General features: G+C 42.4%; 2 protein-coding genes across 4 annotated transcripts; one reads left to right on the forward strand and one right to left on the reverse strand.

Moving 5' to 3' along the window:
- Positions 1-607: 607 nt before the first annotated feature.
- On the reverse strand, positions 608-5380 carry LOC120051269 (ras-related protein ralB-B-like). 2 transcript variants are annotated; one of them, XM_038998040.1, is made up of 5 exons: positions 5348-5380; positions 3741-3922; positions 3340-3548; positions 1796-1973; positions 608-1558 (listed from the first exon to the last, which is right to left on the reverse strand). In XM_038998040.1, exons 2-5 carry the CDS (start codon positions 3852-3854, stop codon positions 1448-1450), a joined length of 612 nt encoding a protein of 203 aa, XP_038853968.1. In that variant the 5' UTR covers positions 3855-3922; positions 5348-5380; the 3' UTR covers positions 608-1447. The 2 variants fall into 2 exon arrangements, with proteins under 2 accessions (XP_038853968.1, XP_038853967.1); XM_038998039.1 differs by having other exon boundaries at positions 5266-5375.
- A 59-nt stretch (positions 5381-5439) lies between these two features.
- Positions 5440-23162, forward strand: LOC120051271 (inhibin beta B chain-like). Of its 2 annotated transcripts, none has more exons than XR_005477248.1 (2): positions 5440-5536; positions 20820-20907. XR_005477248.1 is itself a non-coding variant. In XM_038998041.1 (2 exons), the coding sequence occupies exons 1-2, from the start codon at positions 13718-13720 to the stop codon at positions 21593-21595; spliced, it is 1191 nt and encodes a 396-aa protein (XP_038853969.1). In that variant the 5' UTR covers position 13717; the 3' UTR covers positions 21596-23162. The 2 variants fall into 2 exon arrangements, 1 of the variants encoding a protein (XP_038853969.1); XM_038998041.1 differs by lacking the exon at positions 5440-5536 and adding an exon at positions 13717-14132 and having other exon boundaries at positions 20820-23162.
- The last annotated feature ends 2306 nt before the right edge of the window (positions 23163-25468 follow it).

Genomic DNA, 25468 nt, shown 5'->3' on the forward strand with positions numbered 1-25468 from the left:
AATGGACATTAGACCGGTGGAAATCTGTCCTTTGGTCTGATGAGTCCAACTTTGAGATTTTAGGTTCCAACCGCCGTGTCTTTGTGAGACGCAGAGTAGATGAATGGATGACCTCCACATATGTGGTTCCCACCGTGAAGCATGGAGGTGGTGTGATGTGACACTGTGATTTATTTAAAATTCAAGACACACTTAACCAGCATGGCTACCACAACATTCTGCAGCGATACACCATCCCATCTGGTTTGCGCTTAGTGGGACTATCATTTGTTTTTCAACAGGACAATGACCCAACACACCTCCAGGCTGTGTAGGAACTATTACACCAAGAAGGAGAGTGATGAGTACTGCATCAGATAACCAGGCCTCCATAATCCCCCAACCTCAACTCAATTGAGATGGTTTGGGATAAGTTGGACCGCAGAGTGAAGGAAAAGCAGCCAACAAGTGCTCAGCATGTGGAAACTCCTTCAAGACTGTTGGAAAAGCATTCCAGGTGAAGATGGTTGAGAGAATGCCAAGAGTGTGCAAAGCTGTCATCAAGGCAAAGGATGGCTACTTTGAAGAATCTAAAATATATTTGGATTTGTTTAACACTTTTGGGGTCATAGTTTTGATGTCTTCACTATTATTCTACAATGTAGAAAATAGTAAAAAAATAAAGAAAAACCCTTGAATGAGTAGGTGTGTCCAAACTTTTGACTGGTTCTATATATCATGTGGATATAGTACATGTTGGATTGTACATGTGGATAATATGTTGGATTATGAATAAGGTGATTTAATAATCTGACTGATTTTCATGCAGTGGACCATAAATAAAAAAAACTTCAAAAAAAATAGTGTAGTAGTGGAAGTAGGAATATAAAATTGATTGCAGTGCAAACAGTAAGACATCAAACAGCATAGCCAATTTATCTTGGTGATGAGGCTACTTATTCCTACAAGTGAGTATCAAACCAAGGCCATATTTAAGTAGTGTGCGAGTGAGTGATTATCTGCGATCATAACCTATATATTCACAATCAATGTTGAGGCACTTCATCTAAACAGTCCCCTCTGGACCCGTCCCCAACAGTGGCACAAAGGATGGTTTGCATAACTAACATAGGTTAGTGATAAAGGCCACCCCTCTGACTGCCACAATGCGAGAGGTATTGTATATGGATTTGATATGCGTGTGTTAAAGGCAGAAGGCTCAGTTCAGTGGGAAGGATCTGTAGATCTGGGTTGTGTTCAGTAGGCAAGAAACTGAAGAAAATGCTCCAAAGGGAGACATAATATATTGTCCAATAAGAAACACACTTTTTTTTCTTCCCCCCATTGCAAAAGGTTTCAAAACATTTTGCTACAGTATGTCCTAATGAACATGTCCCTGTCTAATGCCACTGTGCTGCGGAGGCTCTGGTCTGGTTTGGCTCTGTGTGTCTGAAAGGTCTGGCCTAGATCAAAGCAGACAACATTTGAAAGCCTTCTTGATCTTGCCTTCTTTTCCACTCTTGTCTTTGCTCTCTGACATTTTCTTTTTTCGCACCTCCCTCATAAGATCAAAGAACACCTGAAAAGAATGGACAGTTAGTTATTATTTCAACCATATAGTTACATTGAAAGTTGATTTACTGTAAAGGTTGTTTTTAAATCCTGCTTGCTTGTTGTTTCTGGTATCCCATGTCTTGAAACATTTCTATAACCTAACTAAAAATGTAGAAATCCTAAGTAAGAAATGACATGAAGGTGTATTGTTTCTAGTCCTACTGTAGCGAAGTGCACCGTATGTTTAAGTTTGGTTACATACCTTGTCGACGTTGGCTCGTGTCTTGGCTGAGGTCTCCACGTACTGCACCCCCCACTCCTCTGCCTTGGCCCGGACCTCATCCAACGACACCTGCCTGCGGTCCTCCAGATCCGACTTGTTCCCCACCACCAACAGAGGGATGGTATCGTTCTCTGCTTTCACCCGCATAATCTGCTCCCTAGGAAGACACATACAATACATTAGTCCTGATGAAGAACCAGTAGGATCTAAACACTGTCCAAAATAAATAAATAAATAAATTTAAAAAACTTAGCACTGGGGTGTAATTAGTAGTGTGGAGCTGTATTTTTACTTCTGGGCATTTACATCTAAAAAAGACCCACGAGCACCAACATGAAGAACATAGGAGCATATCAAATTAGTTGTCAAATGAAAGCTTATGGTATACTTTATTTTATGGCATAAGGCTTTGATATCTGGATAAACAGATGGGAAAAAGTATCAGAAATACACCAAAACACAATGTTGACAAAGACCCCTGCCAACTAACATTAACACATTTATTGCCTTGTGATTACGTTACCAAAAACACATCTTTAAAAAGGTATTCACACCACTTGACTTACAGCCTGAATTGAACATTTATTAAATTGAGATTTAATGTCACTGGCCTACACACAATACCCCCTAAAATGTCAAAGTGGAATTGTTTTTAGAAATTAACAAGTTAATTAAAAATGAAAAGCTGAAAAGTCCAGAATACTTATTGACTCAATCCCTTTGTTATGGCAAGTCTAAATAAGTTCAGGAGTAAACATGTGCTTAACAAGTCACATAATAATTTGCATGGACTCACTGTGTGCAATAGTGTTTAACGGGATTTTTGAATGACTACCTCATCTCTATACCCCACACATATAATTATCTGTAAGGTCCCTAAGTCAAGCAGTGAATTTCAAACACTGAATCAACCAAAGGCCAGGGTGAATAGAAGGAAGCCTGTACAAAATACAAATATTCCAAAACATGCATTCTGTTTGCAACAAGGCACTCAAGTAATACTGGAAAAAAATGTGGCAAAGCAATTCACTTTTTGTCCTGAATACAAAGTGTCATATTTGGGGCAAATACAATACAATACATTACTGAGTACCATTTTCAAGCATAGTGGTGGCTGCATCATGTTATGGTTATGCTTGTAACGTTAAGGGGTTGTTCAGGATAAAAAAAATACATGGAATGGAGCTAGGCACAGGCAAAAGCCTAGAGGAAAACCTGGCTCAGCCTGCTTTCCACCAAACACTGGGAGATGAATTCACCTTTTAGCAGGACAATAACTTAAAACACAAGGCCAAATCTACACTGGAGTTGCTTATCAAGAAGACAGTGAATGTTTCTGAATGGCTTAAAGTTTATATAAAGCACTAAATGTTCTAACTAAATACATGTATATAGCCAGAATATTTCCTGGTCAGGTCATGTGGTCCTGGCCTTATATTGTACATGGGTAAGGCATAGCCTGCCATTGGTCAGTTGATCATGTGTTTGATGTACTATAAATCGGCCTATCAGAGTGGACGTACCGGAACTCTGAGGTGGAGGTGAATGACTCATGTTCGGTGATGGAGAAGACTAGCAGGAAGCCCTCTCCGCTCCGGAAGTAGTTGTCTCTGATGGCAGCATAGTCCTCCTGTCCAGCTGTGTCCAGGATGTCGATCTGGACCTCCTCTCCATCCAAAACCACCTTCTTCCTGTAGCTGTCTGCCTTGGTGGGCTCGTAATCCTCCACAAACTAGGAGGAGGGAAAGAGTGAGGGAGGGAATTATTTTATTTACAGAATCGTAAACTCTTTTCAATGGAAAAGCAGTATTGGAGGTTTGACTGGTAGCTTGCCCAAGTCTCTCTTTAGCCTGGGCGTCCAGACCACATTCTACAAAGGGAGCAATGTATGGAGTCTGGTAAGGACCAGACTTATCGCTCTTACCTCGTCATACATGAACTGCAGAGTGAGGGCTGACTTCCCGACACCTCCACTTCCCACCATGATCACCTTGTGCAGCACCAGAGAGCTCTGGTTCTTACTCTTTCCGGTAGACATCTTTGGATTTGGACACTGTCTGCAGCTAATACACTAACGGAAACTGCCTCCACCAACACTAGAACTTCCTACAGTTGGACACAAACATGTAAATTAGCCTACAAAACTTAAACATTTTTTTTTTTAAGTTGCAAAAAAGTTCCCAGAAAAAGAAGGCAGGGTTTTGTATACACATGTACATCTAATGTCAAAACAGATCCACATGGACCTAAAAGGTTGACAAAACAGCCAATCTCAAAATGGCAGCTGATTGAAACATAGGGTGACCCCTATAATTTCATTAATGAGGTCAGCAGTGGTGTGGCTGCCTTCTAGGGCAAAATGATGCACTTTCAGTACACACCTTCACAGCCAATAGGTTGGGAAGCAAAGCAAACATGTGCCTAGCCAAGTACCTCCTCCACGGAGTTGAGTGTGGACAGCAGTTTTTAAATGAACCTCCGACTCGCTATGCAGTCCCTACGTTAAAAAAAAGTGTATGTTTGTCCTCTGTTGAAGCGTGTCTTTGTTTGCCGAACCCCCCCCCCCCCCCCCCCTAACATTTAACATTTTTATGGAGTAGACATCCCAAGGACCCCAGATAGCAAGGACCATAGTTAAAATATTCTGAAGGAATGATATCAGTAGATCATGAAATGGATGTATAAATCAAGCACACAACAAGAAGAGTGGAAAGCAGAAGAAGAAAGTGTGTGAGAACCTGATGTCATCAACTGAATGAAGGCATCATGTCTAGTGTAGCTGCTGCAAAATGTAATGAGGATCCAAATATGAATTATAAAAAAATTATATAAACAAATGTATTTCTACAAGACCAGAGAAAACTTTCCCACAATGTAATAGGCCTTATTGTCAGTTCCAAAACAGAAACTAAAAGCATAATAAAACACTGTTCTCAGGAACTATAAGACCATAACTTCCCCATAGCCAAAAGGTATTTTAAAAACAATGCAGCTAAATGCATGCCCCTTTTAAATGCCCTAACTACTGCCCCAAAATCCAGGGGCACAAATTTGGTTTGGGGGGACATTATACCGTTGCCGTATTTTGCATCACATTCCAAAGATAAAACTGTGGGGGCATGTCTCCCCTCTCCCCAGTGAAAGGTGCACCCCTGCCAAAATCAAAATAGATTAAAAATAATAATAATGATTTGAGACTTCTGATACTTTCTTCCTGCTACTTTTCTAGACCCGCCACTTTCTCTCAAGGAGCAGCTCTCGATTGGATATATACAAATTAGAACGCGGTGGTAAACCGAATATTGGATGAGAATCTGTCAATCAAAAGACGTTAGCGCAAACTTCGGTATGTTTGACCAAGATAAAATCTAAATCAAAACTCGCTTCTGATATCGATTTCCACTTGTACATACTTCTACAAAAGTGCATAGAGATAGCAAACGTCTCACCTTGTAATGAGTTTGGTGTATTTCTTGGCTGTTATCCGGTATACACCATGGGAACGATAAAGAGAGGACAAGTTTCACTTACCAGCCGCAAATGCGGATATTTTGACCACTCCCGGACGTCGTGTGAAAAAATGTTCTATGAACAGGATGTGATGTCATATGGAATTGTGCCATCAAAGACAGTACAATATGAACAAGATGGGCTAAGACTGCTTCTCTCCGATCACACTTGTAGGCGATGTCATGGCGAGGTTGAATAACTGATGCCGAGGTAAAAACCAAATCATGGTGTCGTGATCTTCACGTCGGAAAGTCGAAGCTCTAGAAAGAGGCCCGAGTTCCCGAGTTGGAAATCCAAGTAGGATGACTGTTCGAAAGGCATGCGCCATTTTTGAAAAGACTGCATGTAAAAAAATATTAATATTTAGAAACTTGGCGCACACCATACATATGCATTTTTCCCTTTATAAATCAAACCGGCCCCGAAACTGTGCGCAGGTGAACTAGCATTAAAACTGCCTGAAAAACGCCCATCATTCAACTTTTATGGTGACAATAATGCCTTTGTTTGCTGCATGCTTTTGATGAATAGAGTAGGGGAGACGGGATGGTTGTAACACTTTTCACCTTTTCGTCAGTTTCTCAGAGATTGTTTATGGTAGTGTATTTGAAACTTGACACAAACAACCTACAGTAGTCCTTTACAAATTGGTGTGGTTATTATATATGTAAATCAAATTGCATATGCATGGTGTTGTCTTAAATACAAGGAGTGAAGTGTTACTAACCTTTGGGTAAATTGTAACAGTGCTTGGGGTGAATTGTAACAGAATGAAAAGTGCATAAATCATGACATGCGACTAATTATTAAACACCTTTATTGAGAACATGAGAGCAACATTGCCATGTTTAACATTTTGTATGGCAGAAATAATAATACACTTAAATAATCAAATGTATTATTTTACCCTCTAAATGGTATTTCTCAACCATACAACAACTAGTCTAAACTAAACAACTACACCTGAATGTTTGTGGTGTGTGTCTGTGAGACTTTTTATGCTCTTCTTCCAGTGCCTGCTTGATGGGTGTATCCGTCAAAATCACAGTTTTTCTCCTCTTCCTACCCCTTGTTGTAATTTTCCTGGGCCCTGCTTTTGGGAAGGGGCGTACATCAACTGGATTGAAATTAGAAAGGTAACAAGGTGTTTCCCAGCCACAGCCTGATACATGTGGGGAGTTGCCCTGTGAGGTGACTGGAGAGGAGGCCTGGAAGGCAGTTGGAGAAGTGGCCCGGAAGACAGTTGGAGAGGTGGCCTGCAAGGCAGCTGGAAAGGGGGCCTGGATGGAAGTTGGAGAGATGGCCTGGAATGAAGCTGTAGAAGAGACCTGGGATGCAGCTGGAGAGGTGGCCTGGAAGACAGTTGGAAAGGTGGCCTGGAAGGCAGTTGGAGAGGTGGCCTGGAAGGCAGTTGGAGAGGTGGCCTGGAAGGAAGCTGAAGAAGTTACCTGGGAGGCAGCTGGAGAGAAGGCCTGGAAGGCAGTTGGAGAGGTGGCCTGGAAGGCTGTAGGAGAAGTGGCCTGGGAGTCAGCTGGAAAGGTGCCTTGGGAGGTAGCTGGAGAGGTGGCCTGGATAGCTGTGGGCACAGTGGGCAAATTGGCCTGAGGGGTGTCTGAAGAGGTGACCTGGGAGGCAGCTGGCAAAACCAGTGTGTCAGCTGGAGCAGGACGATCAGTGACAAGTGAGGGTGCAGAGTCACATTCCTGAAATATATCAGGATTGTATGGCCAAATGCCAGTGCACCTGAACCCAGCCAGTATATTGGTGGGTGTTGTGGCACCTGTTTTGACAAAGCCTGGAATGTCCCATATGGTCAGTTGGAGAGCTGGCCTGGAAGGCAGCTGAAGAGGTGGCTTGGGAGGCAGCTGGCAAAACCAGTGTGTCAGCTGGAGCAGGACGATCAGTGATAAGTGAGGGTGCAAAGTCACATTCCTGAAATAGTCACATTCCTGAAATATATCAGGGTTGTATGGCCAAATGCCAGTGCACCTGAACCAGACAGTAGGTGGGTGTTGTGGCACCTGTTTTGACAAGGCCTGGAATGTCATATAAGGTCAGTTGGAGAGATGGCCTGGAAGTCAGCTGGAGAGGTGGCCAAGAAGGCAGTTGGAGAGATGGCCTGAAAAGCAGTTGGAGAGATGGCCTGGAAGGCAGTTGGAGAGATGGCCTGAAAAGCAGTTGGAGAGATGGCCTGAAAAGCAGTTGGAGAGATGGCCTGCAAGTCAGCTGGAAAGGTGGCCTGGAAGGAAGATGGAGAGGTGGCCTGGAAGGCAGCTGAAAAAGTGGCTTTGGAGGCAGCAGTTGTGAGGTGGCCTGGAAGGCAGCTGGAGAGGTGGCCAAGAAGGCAGTTGGAGAGATGGCCTGAAAAGCAGTTGGAGAGATGGCCTGAAAAGCAGTTGGAGAGATGGCCTGAAAAGCAGTTGGAGAGATGAACTGGAAGGCAGTTCGAGAGGTGGCTTGGAAGACAGTTGGAGAGGTGGCCTGCAAGTCAGCTGGAAAGGTGGCCTGGAAGGAAGATGGAGAGGTGGCCTGGAAGGCAGCTGAAAAAGTGGCTTTGGAGGCAGCAGTTGTGAGGTGGCCTGGAAGGCAGCTGGAGAGTTGGCCTGGGAGGCAGCTGGAGGGGTGCTCTTGATAGCTGTGGGCACAATGGCCTGAGCGGTGTCTGTAGAGGTGACCTAGGAGGCAGCTGACAAGACCAGTGTGTCAGCTGGAGCAGGGGTCATGGTCTTTCCGGGCTTCATCCTCAAACAATCACTGGCTGAGTTCACCATTTTCTTCAATGGACGCTCCTGTCCAGTAGCTTCTTTCTCTCTTTGCAGCATCTGTACAGAGTGACATGACATATGCCGTACAACTTTGATCTGATTGACTTCCCCTGCTTTGCTACATGATCTGCTACATCTTTTTTCAAACTGTGGAGAGGTACTCCACTGTCTGTCTTTCTTTTCCATGATCCAGTCATGGTGAAAGTATAAGAAAACAAGTTGTTACAACTAGGGCCTCCCAAATGGAGCCACTACAGATCCGGGTTCGACCCCGGGCTGTGTCGCAGTCGGCCACGACTGGGAGAACCATGAGGTTACGCACAATTGGCCCAGCGTTGTCCGGGTTAGGGAAGGCTTTGGCTGGCCGGGATGTCCCTGTACCATCGCGCTCTAGTGACTCCTGTGGCGGGCCGGGCGCATGCACGCTGACATGGTCGCCAATTGTAAGGTGTTTCCTCTGACACATTGGTGTGGCTTGGCAGGGTCGACGCATGGCTCTCAACCTTCGCCTCTCCCGAGTCCCTACGGGAGTTGCAGTGATGGGACAAGACTGTAACTACCAATTGGATATTACAAAATAGGGGAGAAAAAGGGAGAAAAAAAATCTTGACCCTCGCAGACATAAGCTAGCTTCCATTGCTAACATGCATTAAATATCTCTACACAGACTGCTTATAAACCAGATATAAGTCTGGTGAATAAAACTACAAAGCAGTTGATGCCATCATAAAAAACAAATTTGTCGAAATAATTACTTTCTTACCTCAAAATCAGATTTCTGTCAATGGAATCTGCAGAGTTTATCACAGGGACTTGCTTTTTCACATGAGGGTTCAGGACTAAAGTGAGCATGTACATAGGGAATCAGATGATTCTACCTCGCTCCTGATTGGAGTTTCCAGTGTTACACTTTCCAGTGTTACAACCATCCCCGGTCTTCCCTACCACAGTATGAGTCATAATACCCATAAAATCTAGCGGTCAAACAGGGAAATGGTTCCAATAGTTTTTCCAATGTTAATTTTTCCAATAGGGGATTTTAGATACCGTTCAAATAAGGGCTGTTTCGTGTAGGCTTACCCTGGCATGATATTTTGATAACAAATCTCTTTTGGACAAGGTGACTTTTATCAATATTTTTGCCTGTATTTACCCACCAAAAATGTAATGTTAATTAGCTGTTAATGTGGCTATCATAAAGAACTACAAATGCCATGATGATCTGGACGAGACTGTCGAATCGAGGCAAAGGTAAGAATCTCTGGATTAACAATCTAATGTAGTTAGCTAAATGTAGTAATTAATAAATTGGCTAAATCTCTTTAAATTGACAATTCTGTGAACTGTCTTGTGCAAGTTTTAAATTGACACAATACATGTTAGCAAAGGTGTCAGCTAGAGATGACGTGCAGGACCTTGCAGGGATTTGTAGTCTTGCATGTCTACGTTGATGCTAATTAGCATTTTCGAATCTGAGAGTAAATAGAGCCGAATATATTGATAAAAGTCACCTTGTCCGAGAGAGGTTATCAAAACGTCACGCCAGGGTAAGCCTACACAGCCCTTATTTTAAGTGTTTCTAAAATCCCCTATGGGAAAAATTAATGGTGGAAAAACGATTGGAATAATTTCCCTGTTGACCACTAGCTTTTATGGGTATTATGACACCTCCACTGTGGGGCTCTATAGAGCTTGCCAGCTTGTAGTCCTAAAACCCAGAAATGAGTTAACTCTGGTTTGTTCAGCCATCCCTGGGGGAAAATGAATGAGGAAAGAACAGGGTTTTGGAATAAATTATGAAAATAGGGTCTGATGTTAATTAATGTGCTTTTTTTATAACATAAATTCCTCAAAAAGTTAAGTTAGCTGATGAAGATTATTTCATAGAACAAAACGTATAAGATCACACAAGCCTGTGTCCGCCACAGACCTTGTTTTCGGGGTTTATCCAAAAACCCTCCAAAAACACCATTCATTTTCCTCATAGGTTTTGTCCAACAAACCATGGCAGAGTTAGTGCCTACAAAAAGACTCCATTAGGCTACTATTTATCTCTATTGCAATCAGGCCAGGGCAGTCTGTAAAGGAAATAGCAATGGCGAACGTGATCAAATGTCTCTGGAGGTGTTGGCAGAATGTTTAAAACTTTTACAGTGACATGTGCTGTATCTGACCGTTTCTAAAATTAAAATAAAACAATTGCAAATTGTTGTGGACCTGTAAACAGATCATTTGAAGTCAAATATGTTTTGCATTTACTTTTCCCCAAACCTAAATAAGCTGCACTGCCCGCGAATTCTGAAACGTTGTCTAGCATGCTCGACAAAATGTCAAACCTAGGCCTACTTACAGTGGTATCCTACACTCTTCAAAGCAAAATATCAACTGTCTGTTCATCTGTTAAATTCTACTGTAGGCTATATTATAAACCACGCTCCCTTTTGGATGCATAGAGCAAAATACTTGAAATAATAGACTAACTAATAGGCCCAATTAAATGAGAGATGCGCATTGTAATCTGTTGTAGGTTAAAACTTATTCTGTAACATGAACCTACCATGGCCAGTGTAACGGATGTGACATGGCTAGCTAGTTAGCGGTGGTACGCGCTAATAGCCTTTCAATCGGTGACGTCACTTGCTCTGAGACTTGAAGTAGTGGTTCCCCTTGCTCTGCAAGGGCCACGGCTTTTGTGGAGCGATGGGTAACGACGCTTCGTGGGTGACTGTTGTTGTTGTGTGCAGGGGGTCCCTGGTTCGCGCCCGTGTCGGGGCGAGGGGACGCCATAAAGTTATACTGTTACACCAGGAAAGGTGGGGAGGAATTTACTCTGCATGAAAATATGTATTATGCTTATAAATGAAATGTTGTTTACTTGAGGCATTTGAAATTACAGTAGGGTATTCAGATATACAGTAGCCTAGCCTAAAAAACGGCAATGGAAAAGGTGAACCGCTTGTTCTACCATTAAACTGCGCTCCGAATCGGATCGCATGGAGTAAAATTGGCTACTTGAAATCTAATTACTACTATAAAGTGGGTCCACGTTGTAGGCGAAGGGGGAACGTCCCTCCCACATTCTGAAATTGCATTTTTGTCCCCGGGTTTTATCATTGGAATGTAATACAAAACATGGCAACAGTGTGCTTTAGGACCATGCGGACGCCTCAGAGCGGCCGGTAGAGTGTTTGGAGTGTTAATCTGTGGGGTACTTCGTGACTATGAAACTGTCAGCCAGAAAATGTGAGGAATTTATTCTGCAATGATCATAGGAAATACCTATTTTAGAATGCAAAGTTGCAGAAAAATGGATCTTCACTCTTCGAAATACTCGGCTGCTTGCTTGCTTGCTTGCTTGCAATGCAATACTTCATCCAACCACTAGAAACTGTGCGTACGCATGGTCTAACTTTGCGAAAGCTAAGAACATTCGCAGGTCAAATTCAGTTTATTTAAATGGCGCACGCATGTTTTTGGGTAGCCTATATATTTGGTATATAGGCCTACGCAACGTTTATAAATGAGGCCTCATGGGTAATTACAATTAACTACAGGTAGAAACAGAATCCAAAACTGTTTCTACCCTCCAGGACCGGAATTGCACAGACTTGCGTTTGACAAATACATCGGCTTATATCGTATTATTATTATTATTACAGATATTATTATCTATAGGCCTATGACAATTAGAAACGGATGAAAACGTTTTAATTTATCACACCTAATTACCTATAGTAGCCTACATAGTCATTGTGCATTGTTTTCCCTCAATATTATCCAGTATATTTCATGATCTATGCTGTAAATTAATGTTTTATTGTTCAACTGTTAGATAGATATGCCTATATAGGCTATATGGCTCAGGCCTATCGGTTTATTGCCTGGCTGCAGATTGTAGTTGCAATATTTAGAAGAAGGGTGGCAGCATTGAACAACTTTCAACTTGATCTGTTTGTTATAGTATTGGGAGAGCGCACATAAAAAAAATTGCTGGGCATTCACAAATTACTGTGTTGCCAATGTTAGGTAAAATGTATTATGTGATATATGTATTAGGCTTATATTTCACTAATATTTGAGTGACGACAAAACAGAGCTCTGACTTGAATTGGTCAATGTTTTTGTATCACTTCAAATAATAAAAGTGGTGCCTTGGCAGTGTCACCTTTGGCGCTTAAATCTTTATTACCTTGGCGTTGTTTCCAATTCATCCAGCATTGTTTGGGAGATGCTTATGGTCGCCATGCTGTCATGCTTGAGCCACAACAAGAAAGGCTTGTCAAAAATCTGTCGGTATTTTATTTTTTCATTTGGAGCATCTATAGGGGACACGTTTTCTGTTTTTTTGATGCATGAAAAGGCAAAAAAAATCTGTACATTTGTATAGCATGTGTTGATGGAAATGTTTTATATTAAAACATGGCCTTGTCTAGACTATTAGACCTACAGGCTTCATAAGGAACATATTAAATGTTAATTCATGATATAATTGAAGTTTATTGATGTAATCCTCGTTCTTATTTCTAAAGTAGATCGTTTCCACTGTAAAGATAGCCTATGCTAATGATTCTATATATTGTGCGCAAATCAATGCATTATGCACAAGTCATCAGGCAGTCTGGTAACCAATTGGTTACTTCAATTCTTCAGTATTCTTTTTTATCTCTCCTAATTCGTTTTCCATGGGCCCATAAGCATTTTCTCTGGACGGGAGAGCTAAGGAGGATAGTTTACCTTAAGCCTATGCATAATCTCCTACCAAATACTAGGAGTCTGTTTAGTTGGTGGGACGTCCCACGTGGTTTCAACTCCTTGTATAAAAACTTTCAGTCTATGGAGGGCTCCTAAATCGACCTAGCAAGAGAAAGGTTCGTCCGATCATCAGACCTCTTTGTACTCAAGTATATCAGGGCAATTTCATATCGGGAATTCAAATCCAATTAAGGTGCATTTTAATAAGGATACACAGGAACAAAAACTGAAGGAATAAGTCCAGAGCAAATGACAAACTGGATGCTACAATATGCGATAAGTTATTATTTGACCGACCCTTCAGCTTTTTCCATTTATGGAATATCCTGATTTGTGTTTATCAACCAATGGGCGATTTTCTGTTCGTTTCTAAATGATGATTATTGCGAATTGCAGTTCAATTAAACCATGGCATGATACGTCAGGCGTTGAACTGAAACTCAATTGACGGATAATGGTAGCCTACTGGTTTTTAAATTGTGTTACCTTGAAAGGGTGAAGCAGTCATTAAGACAAGCAGAACGGACTTGACTCCCAATGTGCCCCTGAAGTGAAGTCAACTGAGTGGCAGACATCGGGAATGAAAACAGACACGAAATAAGGGGAATATTTCAAGTTACGGTGAATGGAATAGTTAATTCCATCAAAATGCGTCTGAATTGAGTGAAATATTTATTATTGCTTGGACTCCTTACAAATGTATACGGACTAACGGGATTCTTCAACTTGATCTTTCTTTTCATTCGAAATCGTATGTTCTTAAAAACGCCAAGTGAATAGCCTACATTTGACAGAAATATTCTGCATACCTTTTTATAGTAGAAAACGAATTATTGCACTTCAAATATCACGACTTTTCTTCTTCATAAAGAAAATGATTAACTGTATAATCAAAGTGGCATTATTTGTGGCTTGCGTGCTGTCTGTCCGCTGCAAAGAAGCGGCGCCGGGATCCTTGAACCCTTTGCCGGGAATGGAGACGCAAACCGTAGCTCAGGAAACTTGCTCTTCGTGTGGCATCGGCCAGCCCGAAGAATCGGGACAGGTGGACATTGACTTTCTGGAGGCGGTGAAAAGGCATATCTTGAGCAGGTTACAGATGAGGGTAAGACCCAACATCACCCATCCTATCCCGAAGGCGGCGATGGTGACTGCGCTTCGGAAACTCCATGCGGGTAAAGTGCGCGAGGATGGGAGAGTTGAAATCCCGAATCTGGACGGACACGCGACCAGCAATGCCAACGAGGTGCTGGAGGAAAGCTCGGAGATAATCAGTTTCGCAGAGACAGGTGTGTAATTATTGTGTATTACAGGCAAGCTACCGTTAACTCTATTGTATTAGGAAAAAAACGAACAAATAAAACCACTTTTACGCAAAGACCAAGCTGGGTATGGTGCGTAAAGTTTGGACTAAACATTTGATCAAGGTGATATAGCGCATCATTCCCGGCCCCGCTAAGAGCAGAAAGGGTCTGTGATTTGAAAACAATACATTCACAAATTCTTTACAGTAGGCACAGTAGTAGCCTACTTTCTAAATATTGTGTATTTATATTTAAAGGGTAGGGAGCATGAAACCAGAAATCAACCGATGCGGGTTCCATGCATACAGGTAAAGTCAGTAAAATAGCTTGAAATATCAAACTAAACAAAACCAAATGTTGCTTCTGTTTATCATTTATAAATGTTTTAAATTATTATTTTCCCCCAAGCTATTCTGCAAACACTTTGTGTTATTTGGTAACCCAGCGCGGGTTAACTAGTGGACAGAACATATGTTTGGTTATTTTGACCCAGCCAGTTGGGTTGGGTGAATAACTCAACATGTTGGTTTGTTGGGATTACCCAAACATGGGTTAATTTAACCATCAGTTGGGTATTTTTTACTCTCATGCTGGGTGGACCAAGTACCTTGGCCTTTTTGAATGTAATCCTTAGGTTATTTTCAGGAGGCGTGTCTTATTAGGGGCGTGGCTTTCAGCTATATCTTATTGGCCACCCATGAGTTTAGATTATTAGGATCCCCATTAGCTATGGTCATGGCTAGAAGGATCCAGGTTTTGTCAAATTAACAGTTGACATTTTTGGGAAACCATGTGTTTGTTGTATTTGATACCATCCCACCTATGCCGCTCCAGCCATTACCACGAGCCCATCCTCCCCGATTATGGTGCCACCAACCTCCTGTGGGCCACATAGAAACCTACAAATACATGACAAAGTACAGAACAGTAATAGACAAGAACAACATAAAATATTACATTAAATTCAAAATAAATAGTTTTATATATAGGAAAGACACCAAGATTCAACAAAAACACTATTTACACGCTGTTCACATATACATATCAATATTCTTATATACAGTACAGTTAAATTAGATCTTTAGAAATAGGAGAAGCGTTGTGATACAATATGTTTTTTAAATCTGTTTTTAAAGTTAGACTTGCTTTTTGCCTGAGTAACCTCTGGTGGAAGAGCATTCCATGATGACATGGCTCTATACATACTGTAACTGACCGACGCATTCAAATCTGTTTTTGGTTTGGGTACCGTAAGAGACCAATAGTTGTGTGTCTGGTATGGTACAGTTGAAGTTGGAAGTTTACATACACCGTAGCCAAATACATTTAAACTCAGTTTTTCATAATTCCTGACATTTAATCCTAGTAAAAATTCCTTGTCTTAAGGTCAGTTAGGATCACCACTTTATTTTAAGAATGTGAAATGTCAGAATAATAGTAGAGAGAATTATTTATTTCAGCTTTTATTTCTTTCGTCGCATTCCCAGTGGTTCAGAAGTTTACATACACTCAATTAGTATTTGGTAGCATTGCCTTTAAATTGTTTAACTTGGGTCAAACGTTTCGGGTAGCCTTCTACAAGTTTCCCACAATAACTTGGGTGAATTTTGGCCCATTCCTCCTGACAGATCTGGTGTAACTGAGTCAGGTTTGTAGGCCTCCTTGCTCGCACACGCTTTTTCAGTTTTGCCCACAAATTTTCTATGGGATGAGGTCAGGGCTTTGTGATGGCCACTCCAATATGCTTGGGGTCATTGTCCATTTGGAAGACGCATTTGTGACCAAGCTTTAACTTCCTGACTGTTGTCTTGAGATGTTGCTTCAATTATAGTCACATAATTTTCCATCCTCATGATGCCATCTATTTTGTGAAGTGCACCAGTCCCTCCTGCAGCAAAGCACCCCCACAACATGATGCTGCCACCCCCGTGCTTCACGTTTGGGATGGTGTTCTTCGGCTTGCAACCCTCCCCCTTTTTTCTCCAAACATAACGATGGTCATTATGGTCAAACAGTTCTATTTTTGTTTCATCAGACCAAAAAGTACGATCTTTGTCCCCATGTGTAGTTGCAAACCGTAGTCTGGCTTTTTTAATGGCGGTTTCGGGGCAGTGGCTTCTTCCTTGCTTAGGGGCCTTTCAGGTTACGTCGATATAGGACTCGCTTTTGTACCTGTTTCCTCCAGCATCTTCACAAGGTCCTTTGCTCTTGTTCTGGGATTGATTTGCACTTTTCGCACCAAAGTATGTTCATCTCTAGGAGACAGAACGCATCTCCTTCCTGAGCGGTATGACGGCTGCGTGGTCCCATGGTGTTTATACTTGCGTACAATTGTTTGAACAGATGAACGTGGTACCTTCAGGCGTTTGGAAATTGCTCCCAAGGATGAACTAGACTTGTGGAGGTCCACAATTGTTTTTCTGAGGTCTTGGATGATTTCTTTAGATTTCTCCATGATGTCAAGCAAATGTCAAGCACTGAGTTTTAAGGTAGGCCTTGAAATACATCCACAGGTACACCTCCAATTGACTCAAATGATGTCAATTAGCTTATCAGAAGCTTCTAAAGCCATGACATCATTTTCTGGAATTTTCCAAGCTGTTTAAAGGCACAGTCAACTTAGTGTATGTAAACTTCTGACTCACTGGAATTGTGATACGGTTAATTATAAGTGAAGTAATCTGTCTGTAAACAATTGTTGGAAAAAATACTTGTGTCATGCATAAAGTATATGTCCTAACCGACTTGCCAAAACAATAGTTTGTTAACAATACATTTGTGGAGTGGTTGAAAAACGAGTTTTAATGACTCCAACCTAAGTGTATGTAAACTTGAGACTTCAACTGTAGTCACAGTAAGATGCTTCATCTTGAGAGGACAACTGTTAGTATCAGAGACCTTATCTAACATCATAAATGTCATTCCTGTTCATCATACTGCAAATATATATATATATATATATTTTTTTTTTATTACATATTATAATAAGGTATACCACCTTATTGTGTCCCAACAATGGGATTTACAGTGGCTTTTAGGGAACTCATACACTTCTATAAGCATCATTAAAGCTACAAAGAAGTCCATGTTTAACCATAGCATGTGATAGCTATTCAACAGAACAGATGAACAGGAATGACATTTGCTCAGGTGGCTAAAAATCTGAATTCCACGCCCCCTACTAAACTATGCCTCCAGTCTTCTGATCCTCTGGGTCATATCTCAATAACCCAGCGTCAATAACCCAGCCGTTTTAAAAGAAAACAACCCAACTAAGTGACCCAACACCTGCAACCCAGCAGTTAGGTCAACCAAACAACCAAGCATGTGTTAGTGTGAGCACAGAAAAAGTGAGACCCCCAGAGACTCATAAAAAATGACACTATAACAGCCTCATAGCACTCATCTTCAAAACAACAGAATAGATTAAGGGTAGGTATAATATCACATTCACATTCAAAGGAATGATATGGACAATCCCAAAAAGATTTGAAAAGCCCCATAATATTTTCACATTATTCACAAAAGCTCTGTAACTTTGTACTGTACATTGGTGTAGATTCAGTTGGGTTGCCTTCCTTGTGCCTCTTTGCCCTCCTTGCCAGTTGGCAGTATTACCCAGGGTGGTAGCTGCTGCCAGCTGGTCGTGGCACCGAGAAGAGCTCACAGTACAATTTGCTTAGAGATGATTAAAGGGGGACTGAAAATTATCAATGATGCCACCTGCTTGGGCCCACGTTTATTCAAATCAAACCTCTTATTGCCTCTTATTCTTACAGCAGTTTAAGTCACCCCAGAGTTTTTCTAACCGGCTGCGCATCTCTCCAACACAATTAGTGTCAGTGATTTGGTTAGCTGATCAGAGATATGTTCAAAACCAACCCTGTTTGGTGCTTCTCAAATACACTTAGAAAAAATGGTGCTATCTAGTACCTAAAAGGGTTATTCGGCTGTCCCCATAGGAGAACCGTTTTTGGTTCCAGGTAGAACCCCTTTGGGTTCCAGGTAGAACTCTTTTCACAGAGGGTTCTATATGGAACCCAAAAGGGTTCTTCTACCTGGAACCAAAAAGGGTTCTCCTATGGGGACAGCCGAATAACTCTTTTGGAAGCCTTTTCTCTAAGATTGTACAGTCAATCTAAGACACCTGATAAAAATCTAATGTTCACCCATGCTGAGCGTTTCATCTGAATGCCACCCATATAATATGATTCTACTGTGATCTTCTGTTGAGAGTCCTGGTACCAGCTATAAGCTGACCTGAAAGAAGGGCTGCTTTAGAATGGCTGTACATCTACATAAGGTCAGCACTTTGTGCCAAGACCATGCATGCTGAATGTAGAGTGAACTGGAATGGTGAACTCACTGCCACAGACTGTTCCGTATTAGAATGCATGGTGTGAGGGACCATATCCCTTATATAGTCCTAGAGTGGGACTTGGTTCCTGCCTGCACAGTACTCATTGACTTCATCATGCTTGTACGTTAGACCTTGTATTTGCCGTTGTTGTGTACCGTTACTACAGCAGTCGCCTGACAAAGATGCAACAGTGTCAGCGATAGTGATAGCATCTGAAGACGCTTTCTCTGCAACTCTGTTTCTGTCCCTGAGAAGGATAAAGAAAGAATGCTGTATACTGCATTGGCTCTCTCATAAGATCACCTGACAAATCACTTTCAGATTGGATGTGTCTTTTTGGGGAGTATTCCTTTCTTGAGTATCCTGTTCCATCTGAGACAATTTCCCTCTTTACTCACAGAGTGAAAAATGGACCCCTTAGGTTTGTTTCACAAAGCCCCCCTCTTCCCGCCTCCCCTGTTGAAAGAAGAAATAACCGATACAGTAATATATCAAAGTCATCCATTGGTAAACAGAAGATAAATAGAACATCCATTTCAAATCAGGAGACACTAGGTCTTAGCTTTTAGCTTATTGTTGGTCACGTCTTGACAGCTGTGCTGCCACCCATGGCCTGGTGCTAGTACAGTCAGAGTGTGGTCTATAGCTGTCTGTTGACTAAGTCTTTGAGTTGAGTAATAACAAGGAGATTACCTGTCTTGTGTTGTGTGAAGCAGTGCAGATGGAGACTGGCTGGGCAGGCCAGAGCAGCCTCCATTATAGCTGATGCCTGATGACGGGGCCCAGGCCCGCCCAGGTCGAGTCCCCTCACTTTGGGCGGCAAGCAAACAGGCAGGCAGCACAGCTCAGTGTTCAGGCTGTAGAGGTGACCCTTGACATGTGTGTGTTTCCCCACTTTCCTTCACCTGACAGCTGCATGTTGCTCAGTCAGTCACAGAGTATCCATGTAGAGTGTTGCTGATGGTCTCTCAGGTTACAAGGTTTCACTCTCACTGGAGGACTGGGGAGAAACCATCCATTTCAGTTCCTGCCTTAGCTACTGAAGATGTTACTGTCTCTTGGGTTTCTTTAGGTAGTTCAAGGTTCAGGTCTTCTCTTGATCAACTGCATGGTGGTGCAGGAAGCCTGACCAGGCAAAGTCAGCGTGGAAGAGTAGGAGTTGTTTTGGTCATGTCATGTGACAAGTGCAAGTTAGATTTGAATTTGACTTTGGACCCTGACCCTACCCTAACCTGAACCTGAACCTACCCACACATGAAAACAATATGGCACAAACCTAAAACGACTAAACATTGGCACGCACTGTACAGCCAGAAAAGGTTTCTGTGGTGATAGTTGGGTTGTTGGGAAGGCCAGCTAGTTTCATGTCAATTCCTTTTTTCCTTCATCATTAATCCACAGTGAAGCTGTGCTCCTCTTCACTCAATGTGCCTGGCTTTACCATGCCTTTACATCACATTACTGTGCATTGTGTAAGCAGTTAGGCTCAGTAAGCTCTCGTTTTTCTGCAGTATTCACAGCAAAGCCTTTGAGCCTTTGTACTTGGCTCTGATAAGCCCTCTTCTCCATACCCAGCCTGACTCAGGGCCAGGGGCAACTTCAAGTGGGCCTGATCCCAGATCTGTACTGTCATTGTCACTGTCAAGGCTCCCTATAAGCAAGGGCCAGCTGGAACTGATTCCAGACCTGCTGATGCTGCACTGTTGTTGCAGACCTCATGTAGGCCTATGTGACAAGACCAGGGCCTGTATTCATAAAGCGTCTCAGAGTAGGAGTGCTGATCTAGGAACAGCCCCCCCCCCCCTCTTTTTCATGATGATCTAAAATACAAAACTGATCCTGGATCAGCACCCTGAGACGCTTTCTGAATACGGGCCCTGGACCAAGAAGAGGCTGAGTGTCTCTGTTTGAGCTGTCTCCCAGTGTACACCCATCCACCAAATCCCTTTAGTACCAGTCCAAACTCTGTTTACATCCCAGGCCAGATAAAGATGACATTAAGACAGGCTATAACCAGGGAGGCCATAGTAACCGTCTATCTCAATTTAATCCCAAACTGTTGAACTGTTCCCAATGTGCCCAGTTCTTGTCTAGCTATTCATCCAACAATCCAAGCTTGGGACCACCCAGTGTGGTAGTATCTTCTTGACGCTTTGTCCAATAGCAGTAAGGTTTTTGAAAGATGTTTGTTTACACCATATAGCCAATGAATCTGTGTGTTTGTCTCCTTTTTTAGCATTGCCATACTGACCTATAAAGGTTTAAACTGACTTTTAACGGACCTTTTCCAATTCTGTTCCTGTCTTTCCCAGATGAGCTGGTATCATCCAAATCCAGCCTGTTCTTCCTGATATCCAACGAGGGAAACCAGCACCTGTACGTGACCCAGGCCACCCTCTGGCTGTATTTAAGGCTGCTTCCTAACACCCTGGACAAGGGCCAGCGGAGGAAGGTCACGGTCAAGGTGTACTACCAGGAGCCTGGTCTGGGCAGCAAGTGGAACCTGGTGGAAAAGCGTGTCGAGCTGAAGAGGAGCGGCTGGCACACCTTCCCCCTGACCAACGCTATCCAGATGGTGTTCGAGAAGGGCGGCCGGCGGCAGAACCTGGACGTGCGCTGTGAGGGCTGCGAGGACCTGGCGGTCTTACCGATCCTCGTGAACCAGAACGACGAGTCCCACAGGCCGTTTCTAGTCGTACAGGCCCGGCAAGCGGACAACAAGCACCGCATCAGGAAGAGGGGGCTGGAGTGTGACGGGAGCAGTAGCCTGTGCTGCAGACAGCAGTTCTACATAGACTTCCGCCTCATCGGCTGGAACGACTGGATCATCGCGCCGTCGGGGTACTTTGGGAACTACTGTGAGGGCAACTGTCCACCGTACATGGCGGGAGTGCCAGGATCGGCGTCGTCCTTCCACACCGCAGTGGTCAATCAGTATCGGATGAGAGGCATGAGCCCCGGCTCCATGAACTCCTGTTGCATCCCCACCAAGCTCAGCACCATGTCAATGCTCTACTTCGACGATGAATACAACATCGTCAAGAGAGACGTACCCAATATGATCGTGGAGGAGTGTGGATGTGCTTGAGTTGAGACTGCATGTGCTTCAAGTGGACTTTTATGAACATTTGTAAACAAGAAGAGGATATTCCAAAATGAATTATACAAATCAAAGTGATATTTATGGACAATTATAAGGCATACACACATACACACACAGCTTCATTCATTCACACATATCCTACACACTCATTCTCACATATGCCTGAACAAACACTTGTATATATATTTATGTTTGTTAATAATATTCTCTGATAGAAGCCTTTTTTCTTTTGCCAACATATGAACATATGATCCAATCCCATTTTTTGTGAACACGTGTTTGCAAATTCACGTCGGTGTCATTATCAGAGGGATTGGAACTAAATGGTACTTATCGCATCATATATTTTCCAAGATTGCCATTTCTATTCTGAAAATGGAGAGTTCTATTTCGATACTCTGACGAAGGTGGAAAAGAGCCTGAGATTATGAAGGAGGTGCACTTGCTGATAGACAATTCCAAACCACGCCTCTTTCCAGAAAGTATGACTGCAAAATGAAAGTGAAAGCCCTGACAACTCACCTCTTGTACAACTTCAGCACTTATAACAAGAAATACATCTTGTTGATGTGTCACAAGATTCCATTTTATATAAAAAAACTTTTTCATTTTACGGCCAGCATCCGGAAATCAAAATGGCTTCCATGTCAGAAGAGTGAGCAGAACATAAAAATACATTCCAACACACCATGCAAATGCTGAAGCTGTCATCAAAACCTGGGAGTTTAGGCTGTGATATGAAACAGTGACAATGGGGAAGAAACATTGACCTTCCCGTTACTTCCTTCTGAATCCTTTCTTCTTTCGTTCACTCTTTTAACGGGATGAGTCACATCTCTTCAACAGCTGAAGCACAACCTCTCATTTCAGTCAGCCAATCAAAAGCGAAGAGTTGCCATATTGTTTGGCTAAAGTCCTGGTGCAGCATAGCACTTCCTAATGCACATTAAATAGCACTTGCAGATTGAAATGCCTTTAAAGAGTACAATGTGGTACACCGACCGTTGCTCACAATCCTTTTAAATATAAGTGCCGCATGAGCTATGCAATGTATAGTATTGACCCACAGACACCAGACAAACTGAACTTTTAGTTACAGTCATTAACTATTACCAGTACTTGAAATGTAATCTTTTGCCTCCTCTTCAAAGTGAATGATAGTTACAATATTTGCACTGAAAAGTTGCGTGATTAGTTAAAAAAGAAAGAAACTGCCATTGGAAAAAAACATTTTTTTATAGAAAGCAAATTGAGTTCTGTTCAAATGTATTATACCTAATCATGGAACCAAAGAGGCCAAGATTTTTTTTGTTGCTATTATAAGAGGCCATGGTAATATTTTGTAAAATACTTTGTGACCAGTTAAGAGGCCCAAACACTGCATCAGGGTACAATATTATGGATTCCATTTTCAGTTCAACATCTTTTTTTCTACTTTGTATAGACAAATATTTTTTCATCGACTTAAATACTCTTCGGTTTTCTAGTTCAGCTCTTGTTCCAGAATCATTTAGAAAAAACACGTCATCTCTGTACAGCTGATGTAAGATATAAATATGATTTTAAAATATTTTGTTCTTTGAAATTGTTGAACAATAAATGTCTTATTCTGAATTAGGTTGGAACTCTCTTGAGTCTTTCTGGGGACTACTTCAATTTCTATATTTATTTAACTAGGCAAGTCAGTTAAGAACAAATTCTTAATGACAGCCTAGGCCTTGTTCAGGGGCAGATTTTTACCTTGTCAGCTTGGGGATTTGCTCTTGCAACCTTTTGGTTACTAGTCCAACGCTCTAACCACTAGGCTACCTGCCGCCCTATTATGTAAGATATGGCAGGAGTGGTCAACTCTAATCTAGCCGTTAAACGTGTGACCACTCAAACTCGAACACACACACACAAACACACAATAATTAGTGCAGAGTGAATCTGGGCAGGGCTTAAGTGGTTGGCCCTAGGTCATACTCTCAGTGATTGGTAAACAGAAGCAATCAACAGCATTAGCTGATAGCATCAGATCTGGTTACTTATAGGCTCTCGTTAGTTTTGCAGTAGTGTTTTTAAAGAACACAACTCAGTGTCAACCTGAGGGTGAACAAAATACCTCACACGTCAGAATCAGTGAGAAAGACAGACAGGGCAGGACTGCACACGCACAAACACGCGTGCGCGCATGCGCACACGCACACACACACACACACACACACACACACACACACACACACACACACACACACACACACACCAATGCCAGGAGACCACACATGACAGCCCGGGCCTCTTGAAAACACGATGCTGTGTCTTTCACGTCCATCAGCAAGATAATCACTTTAAATGTATCTATCACTGTCTGCCAAGGGAATTAAGTGTTTTTGTCAGCTGGGTGAATTAATATGTTTCAGATAAAAACAGACCATCTCTCAATCTGGCAGTGAAGGGATGAGTCAGTGTTATAATCTGGTGTTGTGAGGGAGAGAGAGAGAGAGAGAGAGAGAGAGAGAGAGAGAGAGAGAGAGAGAGAGAGAGAGGAAGGAAGGAAGGAAGGAAGGAAGGAAGGAAGGAAGGAAGGAAGGAAGGAAGGAAGGAAGGAAGGAAGGAAGGAAGGAAGGAAGGAAGGAAGGAAGGAAGGAAGGAAGGAAGGAAGGAAGGAAGGAAGGAAGGAAGGAAGGAAGGAAGGAAGGAAGGAAGGAAGGAAGGAAGGAAGGAAGGAAGGAAGGAAGGAAGGAAGGACAGAGATAGAGAGAGCGAAGGAGAGCAAGAGGAGTGGGAAATAACAGAAAGAGAGATGTTTCCTAAATTACAGAGAGGGAGAGACAGAGGGACAGAGAGAGAGATGGAGAGCGAAACAGAGAGAGAGATGGAGAGAGAGCGACAGAGAGACCGAGAGAGGAGGACAGACAGAGAGAGAGAGAGAGAGAAAGAGAGAGAGAAAGAGAGACAGGCAGAGAGAATAGGCAGGCTGAGAATAGGCAGGCTGAGCTAGGCAGGCTGAGCTAAGCAGGCTGAGAATAGGCCAGCTCTGTGTTTTGACGCTAACTGACAGCATGATCCGATTAGAATCACATGGCATGAACATAGCTAAAGCCAAGCGTATGTTGCTACAGGTATATTGATTTATGGTATGGCGATTCGCTAATCTCATTTTTAGATCATAAATTCATACTAGCATAAATCCCCACGAGCACCAGCAATAAAACCTTCTCTTAAGACATGTATTGTTTAAGTCAGGTGTTCCATTTTCCAAGAACTTTTGAAGATATTTTAGTTAGAAGTTATTAGCCATAACTTATGCAATTGATCTGTGGGCTATATACAAGACGTATCACTCTGTGAGGTGGTTATAGGTTCAGCTGTGGTTGAACATGTACCTGCAGGTTTTCATTTAGCTGAACCCATCAAACCGTATACCAGTCACAACCTACAGATCGTCTTATTACATGTACGTGCCCATCAGCCCTGGAAAGGCTGTCCTGAATAAAGGTGTGAACGTCTCCCTCACTGTTAGATCACTGTTTGGTTTATGAGGTTTTTGACTGTCAAAATGCCAAATTGAAAAACATACCTACTAAAGACAAATATGTGATTTTCACTCAGAAAAACCTTGCATGCCCCAAGACCCTTCTGCCCTTCAGTCCTATAAACTACCCCAATATCCACAAATATGTCAAACATGACCTCTTCTGTACAGTAGGAATGCTCTTCGGTTTCATGGAATTGACTCAGCCCCCCTCTCAAGGAACTTTATAGCTAAAGCAAGAGACAACAAAGAAACATCTGAAGAGCCATAACACGTTGTCATCAACCCCTCGTGACTTGACCAAACTCCAACCTCATCCCTCCTCTACCCCTTCTCATTCC

This window comes from Salvelinus namaycush, chromosome 7, assembly GCF_016432855.1.
Source record: "Salvelinus namaycush isolate Seneca chromosome 7, SaNama_1.0, whole genome shotgun sequence".
Lineage (NCBI taxonomy): Eukaryota > Metazoa > Chordata > Actinopteri > Salmoniformes > Salmonidae > Salvelinus > Salvelinus namaycush.